Source organism: Colias philodice, chromosome 18, assembly GCF_061535455.1.
Source record: "Colias philodice isolate Cphi_HAF_F1 chromosome 18, ilColPhil1 Martin Lab GWU primary, whole genome shotgun sequence".
Classification (NCBI taxonomy): Eukaryota; Metazoa; Arthropoda; class Insecta; order Lepidoptera; family Pieridae; genus Colias; species Colias philodice.
The window spans coordinates 5,182,822-5,195,184 of record NC_143103.1 but is presented as its reverse complement, the minus strand read 5'-3'; the positions used below and the strand labels follow the sequence as shown (position 1 = coordinate 5,195,184).

The following is a 12,363-nucleotide window of genomic DNA, read 5'->3' as shown; positions in this document are numbered from 1 at the left end:
TGCGGTTTGAATTCGCCGCCATATTTAAATTTAATTTGAGAACCCCAAATTTCGAAGCGTTGTTGTGAATCCAATATGGCGATATCTGATGTTTTAATATTTTGAAGGTACGTCAATTTGACGATTCTGTAATGTGTATTCCGGTAAATTCTTGTTTTTCGCGTTAATTAAGTATGGTAATGCAGTTCATGATAAAGTTTTAATTTTATAGTGGTTTATAAAAGTGTAGTGAAAGTCCTACGGATTGTATTGTTTTGTTTGTAATTTCCGATAATTTCGCGATTCCATTGTACGAAAATTTAATGAGTTCAATTGATATTTACATTTCTACTTATCAGTAAACGTAACTGTCTAAACGTATGCGTAGATATATTGTTATACAATGTTGTGTTTTTGTGAAGAATCGAGAGACGAATGTAATTAGAGTAATTATGTATATATATTTTTCTATATGAATATTTAGTGGTTATGTGTACAATATAAAAGTATTTTTGTTGCAGAAGTCTATATGTTTTCTTACCAATGGGAGTTAAATAATATAAGAATACGGTGCATATGAATAGCGCCAGAATACGTGATTCATAATTTGAGTACATATTTGTAGTTGCGTTGAATATAATGACTGACACTAGACGAAGAGTGAAGCTCTACGCTCTGAATGCTGACCGGCAGTGGGATGATAGGGGAACTGGCCATGTTTCATCTTGTTATGTAGAAAGGTTGAAAGGCACTTCCTTATTGGTGAGAGCAGAATCTGATGGAACATTATTGTTAGAAAGCAAAATACAACCTGATACAGCCTATCAAAAGCAGCAAGATACTTTAATAGTATGGTCAGAAGGGGATAATTTTGATTTAGCTTTAAGTTTTCAAGAGAAAGCGGGCTGCGATGAAATATGGGAAAAAATTTGTCAGGTAAGCATGATGTTTGGAAATTTCCATCATTACTTTTAGGATTTGTATATACAGTCAAAACCGTTTATGGCGACATCGTTTAGAACAACATACCGGTTAAATTGACCAAAATCAAAGGTCCTGGCTGAGTGTTATATGACCGCCTTATCGAAAACATTGGTTTTTACGACATTGTTTACTACGACATACCGCATTAAGCGACCACATTTGGTTAATATTTTCGGAGTATTATATCTGTAGAACAACTGGCTCAGCTGTATTGTAAACAATTTGAATAGGTAACTGTATCCACATCTGGCACGGTATAATAGTCAATGGCTATTATCGTAAAAGTAATCAAAGTTTAGGGTCTTTTGTAATTCTTAGAAACAAAGCACATGCATGCAGTACCTAGCCTGAAGGCCCGCTTCGTCATATCTCTTAAGTCAGTTTGTTACTTTGTTACTTATTGTTGAGTTAACTGTGAAAATTGTAACATGTCGCAAAAAAGAAAACAAATCAATATCGAAAAAAAATCGCGTATTATTTCAAAGCTACCTGGCAAAAGAATATAGTGTATCGTTTGGAAAGAAAGGGAGAAAATTCAAATCCGGTTGTTACAACTATCGGTTTTTACGACTCAATATGAGTAGTCCCTTCGATGTCGTTATAACAGATTTTGACTGTATTAATAATAATAATTTCAAAACTCAACTGATTTAAAACATCAACTTTATTCTTATAGGTTCAAGGAAAAGATCCTTCTGTTGAAATTACTCAGGACATAGTAGAAGAATCGGAAGATGAAAGGTTTGATGAAATGTCTGATAATGTACAGCCAGTAGAGCTGCCAGCATGCGAAATGGGTCGTTTGGAAGACATAAGTGAGTTGGTCAACAGTTGTCTGGTGTCACCTGCAAGGAAAGACAAATTGGCAGCTGCATTAGAAACTCAACACTATATCAAAAAACTCCTCAATCTATTTCATATGTGTGAAGATATTGAGAACATTGAAGGATTGCATCATTTGTATGAGATATTTAAAAGCATTTTCCTTCTCAATAAAAACACACTGTTTGACACAATGTTTGCTGATGATACTATATTTGATGTAGTGGGCTGTCTAGAATATGATCCTAGTTTACCCCAGCCCAAGAAACATAGAGAATATTTAAGAGAGCTAGCAAAATTCCGAGAAGCCATTCCTATAAAAAATAAGGAACTACTCGCCAAAATTCATCAAACATACAGAGTACAGTACATACAAGATATTGTATTACCGACACCTACAGTTTTTGAAGATAATCTGCTAAGCACATTGTCCAGTTTTATATTTTTCAATAAAGTAGAGATAGTGAAACTAATAGAAGAGGATGACAAGTTTCTTACAGATTTATTTAAGTTACTAATGGATGATAAGACCCCTGACCCCAAGAGACGAGATTTAGTTCTATTTTTAAAGGAGTTTTGTAATTTTTCACAAAATCTGCAACCACAAGACAAAGATGCCTTTTATAAAACATTAGTTTCATTGGGGATCTTGCCAGCCCTAGAAATAACACTAAGTATAGATGATCAGAAGACCAAGACTGCATCTATAGACATACTGACTTATATAGTTGAGTTCTCACCATCAGTTGTAAGGGATTATACTTTACAGCAAGCAAGTAATACTGAAGAGGTAAACTATGCTTTTTGTCAATCAATAACTTAAAATTTTATGTATACTTGAAATTTCTTAAATGCAAACTGCTATTTTTTGTTTCTTACATTGGATTCAAATTTCAATATACACATGATTTTTATTGGACCAAAACATCGTCCAACTCATAGTTTTGATTCTTATTATTAATTGATAGGTTCTTTAATGTAACAAATTGTTTTTATTTTGGTGGTGTAATTTTGTTTTGTTTCCTGACCTTATTTAATCATTGAGTAATTGAGTTATCACAGATATTGAGATAATTTACTCTTACATACTTTAAGATACTTAATTTATCCTTAATTATTCTAGGAGCAGATGCTTTTAAATATTGTGATAGAACAAATGCTAAGGGATCGAGACCCTGAATTGGGCGGAGCTGTGCAACTAATGGGTGTATTACGCATCCTCCTGGACCCAGAGAGTATGCTTGCGTCAGTCAATAAGAGTGAAAAAGCCGACTTCCTTAATTTTTTTTACAAACATAGTATACAGACATTAATAGGTATGTATATTTTTTAGGAATTATAAGTCTTGTCTTTATAATAATGACTTAACTTTTCAGTATAGTAAATAGTGTGTTTATTTATATTTTATAATATACAATAATGATACTTCAATTTCGAATATATGAAATAAATAAGGAATAAAAATACATAAATAAGTGTTTATAAATTAGTTGAGTCATTGATAGTTTGCTTTGAATCGTTAATGAATATTTATTAAGTTTTACAATTGAAACAAAAGTGTAAATAAGTATTTACAACTCTTTAGTTATAGTGAAACTAAAATATTTGTAGGAAACAGATATGAAAGCATTTCAATTTTTTTACTGTTTAATTGATAAGTAATCCCCATAGCCATACTTATACAATACATTGCAATGCATTAAAAAAATGTTACTACTTACTAGTTTATCTGAAAAATATATACATTTTAATAATATATTATAATATCTTGTTTATGTGCTGTCAAGTGTTAATGCAAGTAGGAATGATGCAGCACATTTTGTCCTAGTAATCTCAAATAATTCAAATTCATAATAAACTATCACTTTTATAAACAGAAAAAAGTCATTGAAACAGAAAATTTGACATTACAGCTCCATTATTAGATAACACAACGGGGGAGAAGCCTCTCAAAGAAGACTACCACACTGTGCAACTACTGGGCTTAGTTTTAGAACTCCTGGCTTTCTGCGTCGAACATCACACATACCATATCAAGACATGTATATTAAATAAGGTATGTTCAGCAGTCGAGTTTCCTTCAGGCATGATGCATAAGTTATTAACTACTAGCTTCCGCCCACGACTTTGTACGTGCATCCCCGTTTTTCCCCGTTCCCGCAAGAATTTCGGGAAATCCTTTCTTAGCGGATGCCTACGTCCTAACATCTACCTGCATGCCAAATTTCAGCCCGATACGTCCAGTGGTTTGGACTGTGCGTTGATAGATCACTATATCAGTCACCTTTGAGTTTTATATAATATATAGATTTACTTATCTGTAAATGTATGACATTAAAAAGATGTAATGAATAAGTTTTAATCCACTTAGTTATTCTATGTACTTAACTTAGTTATCCAGTACCATGTAACATAACATTTAACACATGAAATATATTATGTATTGAAATAATAAGAAAAATCTGATATTGTTTTGTTCCATACAAGTGAGTGAGTTACATTGTCGTACTAAATTTTTCTGTGAAAACATATTTCTTGCTTTTTTGTCAGTAGTTAATGTTAAATAAATAAATAAAGATAAATATTTATAAAATAACCATAAGTTTTCATAGAATTATGGATATATTTTGCTATTCCGGTAAGAATACTTCTCTTTGTAAAATTTATATTTATATTGTTTCCAGGATCTCCTACGGCGCATTTTAGTGCTCATGAGATCCACGCACACTTTCCTCGTCCTGGGTGCACTAAGGTTCATGAGGAAAATCATTGCACTCAAAGATGAATACTACAACCGTTACATAATTAAGGGCAACCTCTTTGCACCAGTGATAGATGCGTTCCTTAGGAATAATGGAAGGTAATATAATATAAAACTTAATTCATAATTATTACTTCATACTGAAAGAAAAATAAGTTATAGTATTGATCAATTAACTTAGACCTTGTGTATTATCTGGCAAACAAACTGCCACTTAAAATAGACTAGCTAGATAACAAATTAATATTTATTGATAATACTTGACTAGTGAATTAGTTGAAATAATATTTGATCTAGACAAAAAATCATTTTGGCTCATAAGCAAACAGGATTTCATTCAAAAATGATAGGACAATTATGTCTATTTAGTATCCTACCCAGTTGTTGATAAATATATGAGATTGATTATTACTGAATTTAATCATAAATTCTTTAAATAGATTAATTGAAGGAATCATTGGCTGGTTAAGTTCATTAAGTAATTTTCTTTTCTAAATGATTTAAAACTAATTTTTTCTTTATAAAAATGTATTTTCTGTTTTGTTTTTACAGATATAATTTATTAGACTCGGCTATATTAGAATTATTTGAATTTATCAAACTGGAAGACATCAAATCACTATGTTCGCACGTCGTAGAAAACTATGGGAAGATCTTAGAGGATGTTGAATATGTGCAAACGTTTAAAACGTTAAAATCGCGATACGATCAACATCAAGATAAACTCAAGGAGAGAGATAGAGGTTAGTGAGATATAGTAGAGAAATTGCATTTTTCTATTGTGATAGTAACAACAACAAAAAACACGAAATATAGTTTAAAATACCTGTAACCATAGCATTATTGAAGTAGATGGTACGCTGAAGATTATTTATAAAAAAAATTGGTTGTTTGTAAAGTAGGTTTACGATCGAGATGTTTACGTGATAACGTCTCATTGGTGGCAGCGCTCGAGATGAGACGGGAGATCGGTCCGTCTCTCTCTCGTTATACCTGCGGTCGCGCTCGTGAGGTTTTGGTGTGACACAAGTTTCTGAACATGTCACCCGACTAAAACGATTTTAAAAACGTTATCACGTTAAAAACACGGTTAATAAACTTGTAAACAACATTATTTCGGTCATGCAGAGAATTTTTACATGTAAGGAAAAATAAATTCTACAACGACTAAATAAACATGACATTAATATTTACCAAGAGGTAAGTAGTCAATTACGTGTTTACACAAAGCAAGAAGTCGTAAAATGCCCTAATTACTAGCAAATAATATAATTAACAAAAACCTATAAAGATTGCACTTTGGTTCAACTTGTTCATTGATTTGTTAACCAGTTATAACTGAGTTGAAAGCTTTGACCCAAATAAATGATTGTATTTATATTGAAGGCCATAAACACGTTTTTTATAGGTGCATAATGTAAGTGGACCAATACAGTTTTGAAAGTTATTATCATACCTGATTCTATAAATAATTTAAATTGTAGTTTTGTATGTATTTGTATATTTTTGAATATTTTAATATTTGCTTACAGATTGTTTTGTTCATATAAAATTTAAAAATAATTAAATTAAAATACTTTTATTTTAATGCCTATATTAGTGTCTATAATATGAATAAATAGTATCGTTTATTTATTATAATTTTGAATAAGAATTTTAACAGATTCAAAGAGTGTCAAAAAATGTTATAATTTGTGTATTATTTAATTTTATTCAAAGTTATTGTTATTTCTGAACACTTTCCATAGGGCTATGTAGAAATATTGTAGTAACTGTGCAGTAACAAATCAAAATTATAATTTATGTTTTTAAGTGTCAAAAGTGTTTCCTAGTAATTGAATAATGACACTTACATTTCTATAAACCCTACAAGGGTTTAACAAGGGTCTACAGAATTTAGTAGCCATGTTCTTCTTATAATAAGAATTTAGTACACATAAATACATAATAATAACTAAACCCCACAAATTCCAGTGAGCGGCAGCGTGGCGGTAGCGGAAGCGGTGGTACCATCTCTATTACGTACGAGATACCGACGCGAGGCGCGGCAGCCGGACGACGAGGAGGAGATGTGGTTCAATGACGAGGACGAGCTCGAGGATGAGGCACCATTAGATGCGCCAGCTACGCACGCGCATCACGCGCTAGACGCGATTGGTACGGGTTTATTTGTAACTAGCTTATGTGATCCTGGTACATGAACCGGACGATGAGAAGATGTGGTTCAACGACGAGGACGAGCTTGAGGATGAAGCACCATTAGACGCGCTAGCTACGCACGCGCATCACGCGCTAGACGCGATTGGTACGGGTTTATTTGTAACTAGCTTATGTGATCCTGGTACATGACCCGGACGATGAGAAGATGTGGTTCAATGACGAGGACGAGCTCGAGGATGAGGCACCATTAGACGCGCCAGCTACGCACGCGCATCACGCGTTAGATGCGATCGGTACGGGTTTATTTGTAACTAGCTTATGTGATCCTGGTACATGGACCGGACGATGAGAAGATGTGGTTCAACGACGAGGACGAGCTCGAGGATGAGGCACCTTTAGATGCGCCAGCTACGCACGCGCATCACGCGCTAGACGCGATCGGTACGGGTTTATTTGTAACTAGCTTATGTGATCCTGGTACATGACCCGGACGATGAGAAGATGTGGTTCAATGACGAAGACGAGCTCGAGGATGAGGCACCATTAGACCCGCCAGCTACGCACGCGCATCACGCACTAGACGCGATCGGTACGGCCTTTAGTAAAATTTCTCAATTAAAATTATTACAGATAGAAAATACCCCATTCGTCATCATCAGCCCATTTCCCACTGCAGGGACACGGGCCTTCTACAAAGGGTACAGGGCTTAATAAAACCAACATATACACCATTAATTAACTGTAGCTTATTTTTTTTTTAATTATTATAATATGTTTCCTTATAGGTAAAATAGTGGAGAAGAAGGTGTGCACGAGCGCGGAGAGCGTGAACGGGCCGAGCCGCGTGCTGCTGACGACGGCGGCCGCCAAGCCGGCGCACGCCGACGTTCAGGTATCCACGCCCAGATTACTCAATAAGGTAATTTAGATCCCTACCACCCTTTGCAACGCTTCGGGAACAAGGGCAAGCGCCATAGCAGATTCTGTTGGGTCGGGTTTAATAGATACCTTTTTTTTTATAGTGGGGAAATCTTCCAAAGATACCCACGGCCCCCGGGGAAGGAGCCGTGGGTTATGTCGGATTCTTACCGACCCCACTGTGTTTCCGTCCCCGTCGACCCCGTCGAGCCGCTTTAATGATGGGGCCGCGGGTATTGGTTAGAATTCTTCCGCGACCAGGATTTAATAGATACCTGCTTCATTACCATGCTTCAGATAACGTTGAGCGGTTTAATAGATGTCTAGTTATCTATTTAATTTACAACGCTTCGGGAACACCGACAGGCGCTATGACAGATACCGTTTGGTCGGGTTTTATAGATACCTATTTACTTTGCAACGCTTCGGGAACGCGTGCACGTACTACGGCAGATTCCACTGGGTTGCCTATTTACTATATAACGCTTCGGGAACGATTATCTTCATTTTTTTAATTATTTCGAACGTCGGGGAACATATTATGTAATTTTTCCAAAGAGTCCTTTGTGTTGAAAATGTCGCTTTTAATGTATATTATAAGCAATGAATGTGTAAGCTTTTTCGCATTTTACACTCATTCTGGGTGTTTTATTATTGAATTAAAATCAGTTCAGGCTCCTCTAGCTTGTATTTTATCCGCCTGTCATTTGTGTATATAAATGCATGGTTTAAGATATAAAGCGATCAATGTGGTTTTGCTTACGATGAAGCTTTTCATACAATATTCACTTACTTACATAATTCAAATTGTTGCTGCTAATTAATATCATGCCTTTATGATTTTTAATTTGGTATATTATGTTCTATATGAATCTATGATAAGAAATGTATTAATTATACAATATATACATTCTCAAATAAGCTCCTAAATCATTTAAAATTTTTATACACTACTGAAAGACATATACATAATATATGAATTATTTACAAATAATTAGTTTCCAACATTGTCATAAACCACTATTTCGAACATTTTGAATCTTAGATCTGTAGAAAAGCTATAGAATATTTTATAAAAATGTGTAATTTGGAATAATATACATTGTTTTAATGTTCTCATTCAGAGTTATTTTTATTACTTTTATGTATTAAAACCAATGAAGCATAGTTTATCACGATACCACAACATGAGCAGTGTACAATGTACAGTGGATTTCGGTTATAACGACGACGGAGGGACCACTTGAATGTTGTCGCTATATCCGGAGGTCTCTATATCCGAAATAATAAAAAATCACGTAGGGTAAAAGCCGGATAGTTGCGCCACTTTTCAAAAAAGCTATATTATGAAAAATTATGTACTTAATAAGAATAATGCAACATGTATATCAAAACATAGGTCTTTGAACCATCATATTAGCCTATTTTATTAAACATAGTTATTAAAGGTTTTCAGTAAATCCTATTTTATTTGACCTCTCAAATGAAGGATAGTTGCCTAACGTAGCGGATAGTTGCCTATCGTAAATAATACTTCAGAGGATACTTGCCTCGTGAGGGGATAGACGCCTCACAATATTTTTTTAAATAAAAACAAATTGATATCAATTCACTTTATCAGTCTTTATTATTTGTTTTGCTGTTTAATTAAGAACTAATCAACATTATACATTTTTTTGCTATAAAACTATAACAATATAACAAAAATAGTCTCTAAATTAGTTATAATCACATATTAGTAAAATTATTGATATTTATTTATTTGACACTTCATTACACACATTATTTTATAAAATATAAAAGTAAATAATAAATCACAAAGTTACAGCTTTAATATGTGTAACGGGGCGGCCTTATCACTTCAGAGTGATCTCTACCAGGCGACCCCTCAGGCAAAGGACAAGTGTTTGCTGTATAAAGGGAGGCATCAAAATCTTATTTTAAAAACTAAACAATATTTTATAAACATACATATTAATTAATAATATATACCTACTAAATGATAAACATACACATATAAAATAATAGTTATTAGTTAATTACTTAAAGTATTAGGGTCACTACTCGGAGCCATATTCCAGATCTAACAATTCTAAAAATATTTATCTTAAAGATAGAAGAAGAATATGGCAATCAACTTTGGCGTTATTCATCAGAAGCGAGGGATTTCATCTTTCCACATCGCATGCAATACAGTTTCATCCATATTAAATATTCTATCCGGTTTACCCAGCAATTCATTCTCAGTTAAGACAGTAATAAGTACCTAGATCAAAAATTTTTGCAATGTCTTCTCTGTTGAGACCCCTCGCCCTTGATAAACCCTCAGCTTGCCTGAAAACTATTTCGGGATTTCTTTCCAAAAAGCTTTTTAACCATTGTGGCCCAGCCGTTTTTGTTTCATTGTTAAATTTTCGGCAAACTGGTAAGCTAGTTGATGAATTGTATTTCTTTCAGGAGGAAATCCTGCGTCTCCGAGCTTTAATATAAATAAATAAATAAATAAATAAATAATAAATAAATATTATAGGACATTATTACACAAATCGACCTAGTCCCACAGTAAGCTCAATTAAGGCTTGTGTCGTGGGTACTAGGCGACGATAAATATAATATTTAATAGATACATATATAGATAATAACACCCAGACCCAAGAAAAAATATATGAGTCACTAGTATTTTTTCATTTTCAAAACCAAGGAGTATTAGTAAGGAGGAGTATTTTCCTGGAAGTTAAATAAAAAATTAGCGAAATGAATATTGTACCGGCACGGAGATGCCTTATTACCAATAAAAACGCAATAATATTAATATTTGCTAGTGAAAGAATTTATAGTTGCGGATAGTTGCTCCGAGAGCAACTATCCGCACAAGTTTCTAAGGCGACTATCCTTATTGATACGGATACTTGCCCTTTTTATTTGCGAAATAAATCAACAATATTTAGCAATAAAATGTAATTAACAGTATAATTTAAAGCCTAATACACGCAAAGAAACATAAACTATATTGAAATCACAATTAGTAACAAAAATATTCAATACAAATGACTTACCAATATAGTTTCAACGCCTATAGAAGTTTCACCACGGAACAATTTCGCTAGCACGGATGAAACGCGTGGGTCTACACTAACGATTGACGTGGCACTGAGGTCTGCAGGAGGGGTACTTACAACTATAGTAAAGCGTTATTGCCACTAATGTCCGTAACATAGTGTATTCGAAACTGCGGCAAGTATCCCACTGGCGCAACTATCCGGCTTTTACCCTACATTATGTATACATACGTAGTTATTTATTTATCACTTATTTATATTATACAAGGCTTTTATTAAAAAAACGAGTTATAGTGCACTGCTTAAGTTTAGACTTTTGTGCACGCTGTAAGGTATATTCCATTTTCATAATTCCCTCTACATCTAAATTATTACTGGCTTCTCCAAATAAACAGTACTTTTTGAGCGTTGTAATAGCACATAATGCAATGAAATTGATACGTAACTGATTCATAATTTTAACTTCATGCACGTGCTAAGTAATCCTACACAGAAACAAATCACTTGACCATCTGCGAATGTAAACAAAAGATTCTTATCCTTTGTTTACATTCCTACATAATACAAGCTTAGTTAAATAGTTAAAGTTGATGAATGAGTCTTTGCGCCTTTGCCGACTCCGTCTCAATATCCGCAATGAATTTCTAGGAATCTGTCCCAAATAGTTCATAAAAACAAGTCGTTATACCCGAATTAGGCGTTATATCCGGAGTCGCTATTGCCGAATGGATTTATACGAAAGTATGCTTCAAATTCTAGGGACGTAAGTTCGACGTCGCTATAACCGAAAGGTCGTTACAACCGAGGTCGTTATTAATGAAATCCACTGTACTTACATAAAAAAAATATCATCCATTTCGTTTCATGTGTGTGTGCAATTTAACGTAAACCGCTTTTTCCGCCTTTTACAATGTTTCCCATACGTAATGCACTACATATAACTTGCAGGGTCTGGTGGACTACGACGGCGACTCGGACGAGGAGGAGGAGAGCGGCGGCAGCGGCAGCAGCAGCGGGCCGAGCGCGCCCGGCGAGGAGCGCGACGCTAAGCGGCCGCGGCTCGCGTAGTGCCCGCCCGGCAACCTCGCGTAATACCCGCCCGGCAACAGCGCGCAGTGCCCGCCCGGCTACCTCGCGTAAAGCCCGCCCGGCAACAGTGCGCAGTGCCCGCCCGGCAACAGTGCGCAGTGCCCGCCCGGCAACCTCGCGCAGTGCCCGCCCGAGCGCCGCCCGCCCGGCAACCTCGCACGCACGTTTCAAGGAATATAACACCCCCCCAGCGACCACGTCTCGCCTGACCTGTGCTACGGATGCTACGTAAGCCCTTTATATTTTATAAGTGTACGAGTATGTGTTGCCTATATTCTCGATGTTCCCGTACACGATTGTCTCACGTTACGCCGACGTATCCGATTACAGAATTATATTATATTTATTATTGCGCCGCGCCCGACCGATCTAGCATCGGTCCAGCGGCTATTTATGATAATCGGTAATGTAAAAGAGTGTGTTATGTTTGAAAATTGCGGCCGACGTTATCGCGCACCTGTTGGACATTTATTAGATGTGTAAATTTTGATTAATGATACCTTTTTTGTTTAGTAAATGTTCGATAGAAATACGCGAAGGATAATGAACAGATGGCGCTAGGATCGTTTGTATCAACCAATCGAAATCGAG

General features: G+C 35.2%; 1 protein-coding gene across 4 annotated transcripts; it reads left to right on the top strand.

Moving 5' to 3' along the window:
* The first annotated feature begins 45 nt into the window (after positions 1-45).
* flfl (serine/threonine-protein phosphatase 4 regulatory subunit 3 flfl) lies at positions 46-11,770 on the top strand. Of its 4 annotated transcripts, none has more exons than XM_089706916.1 (10): positions 46-107; positions 501-915; positions 1,640-2,575; positions 2,909-3,101; positions 3,699-3,841; positions 4,470-4,645; positions 5,099-5,289; positions 6,521-6,703; positions 7,492-7,598; positions 11,632-11,770. In XM_089706916.1, exons 2-10 carry the CDS (start codon positions 619-621, stop codon positions 11,749-11,751), a joined length of 2,346 nt encoding a protein of 781 aa, XP_089563042.1. In that variant the 5' UTR covers positions 46-107; positions 501-618; the 3' UTR covers positions 11,752-11,770. The 4 variants fall into 4 exon arrangements, with proteins under 4 accessions (XP_089563042.1, XP_089563039.1, XP_089563041.1 ...); XM_089706913.1 differs by having other exon boundaries at positions 7,492-7,625; positions 11,632-11,767; XM_089706915.1 differs by having other exon boundaries at positions 91-176; positions 7,492-7,625; positions 11,632-11,767.
* Positions 11,771-12,363: the final 593 nt, after the last annotated feature.

Coding starts and splice junctions, on each gene's coding strand:
- flfl (XM_089706913.1), top strand. CDS start 619: ATGACTGACACTAGACGAAGAGTGAAGCTCTACGCTCTGAATGCTGAC. Junction 4,646..5,098: donor TTCCTTAGGAATAATGGAAG/GTAATATAATAT, acceptor TTGTTTTTACAG/ATATAATTTATTAGACTCGG. Junction 6,704..7,491: donor TCACGCGCTAGACGCGATTG/GTACGGGTTTAT, acceptor GTTTCCTTATAG/GTAAAATAGTGGAGAAGAAG.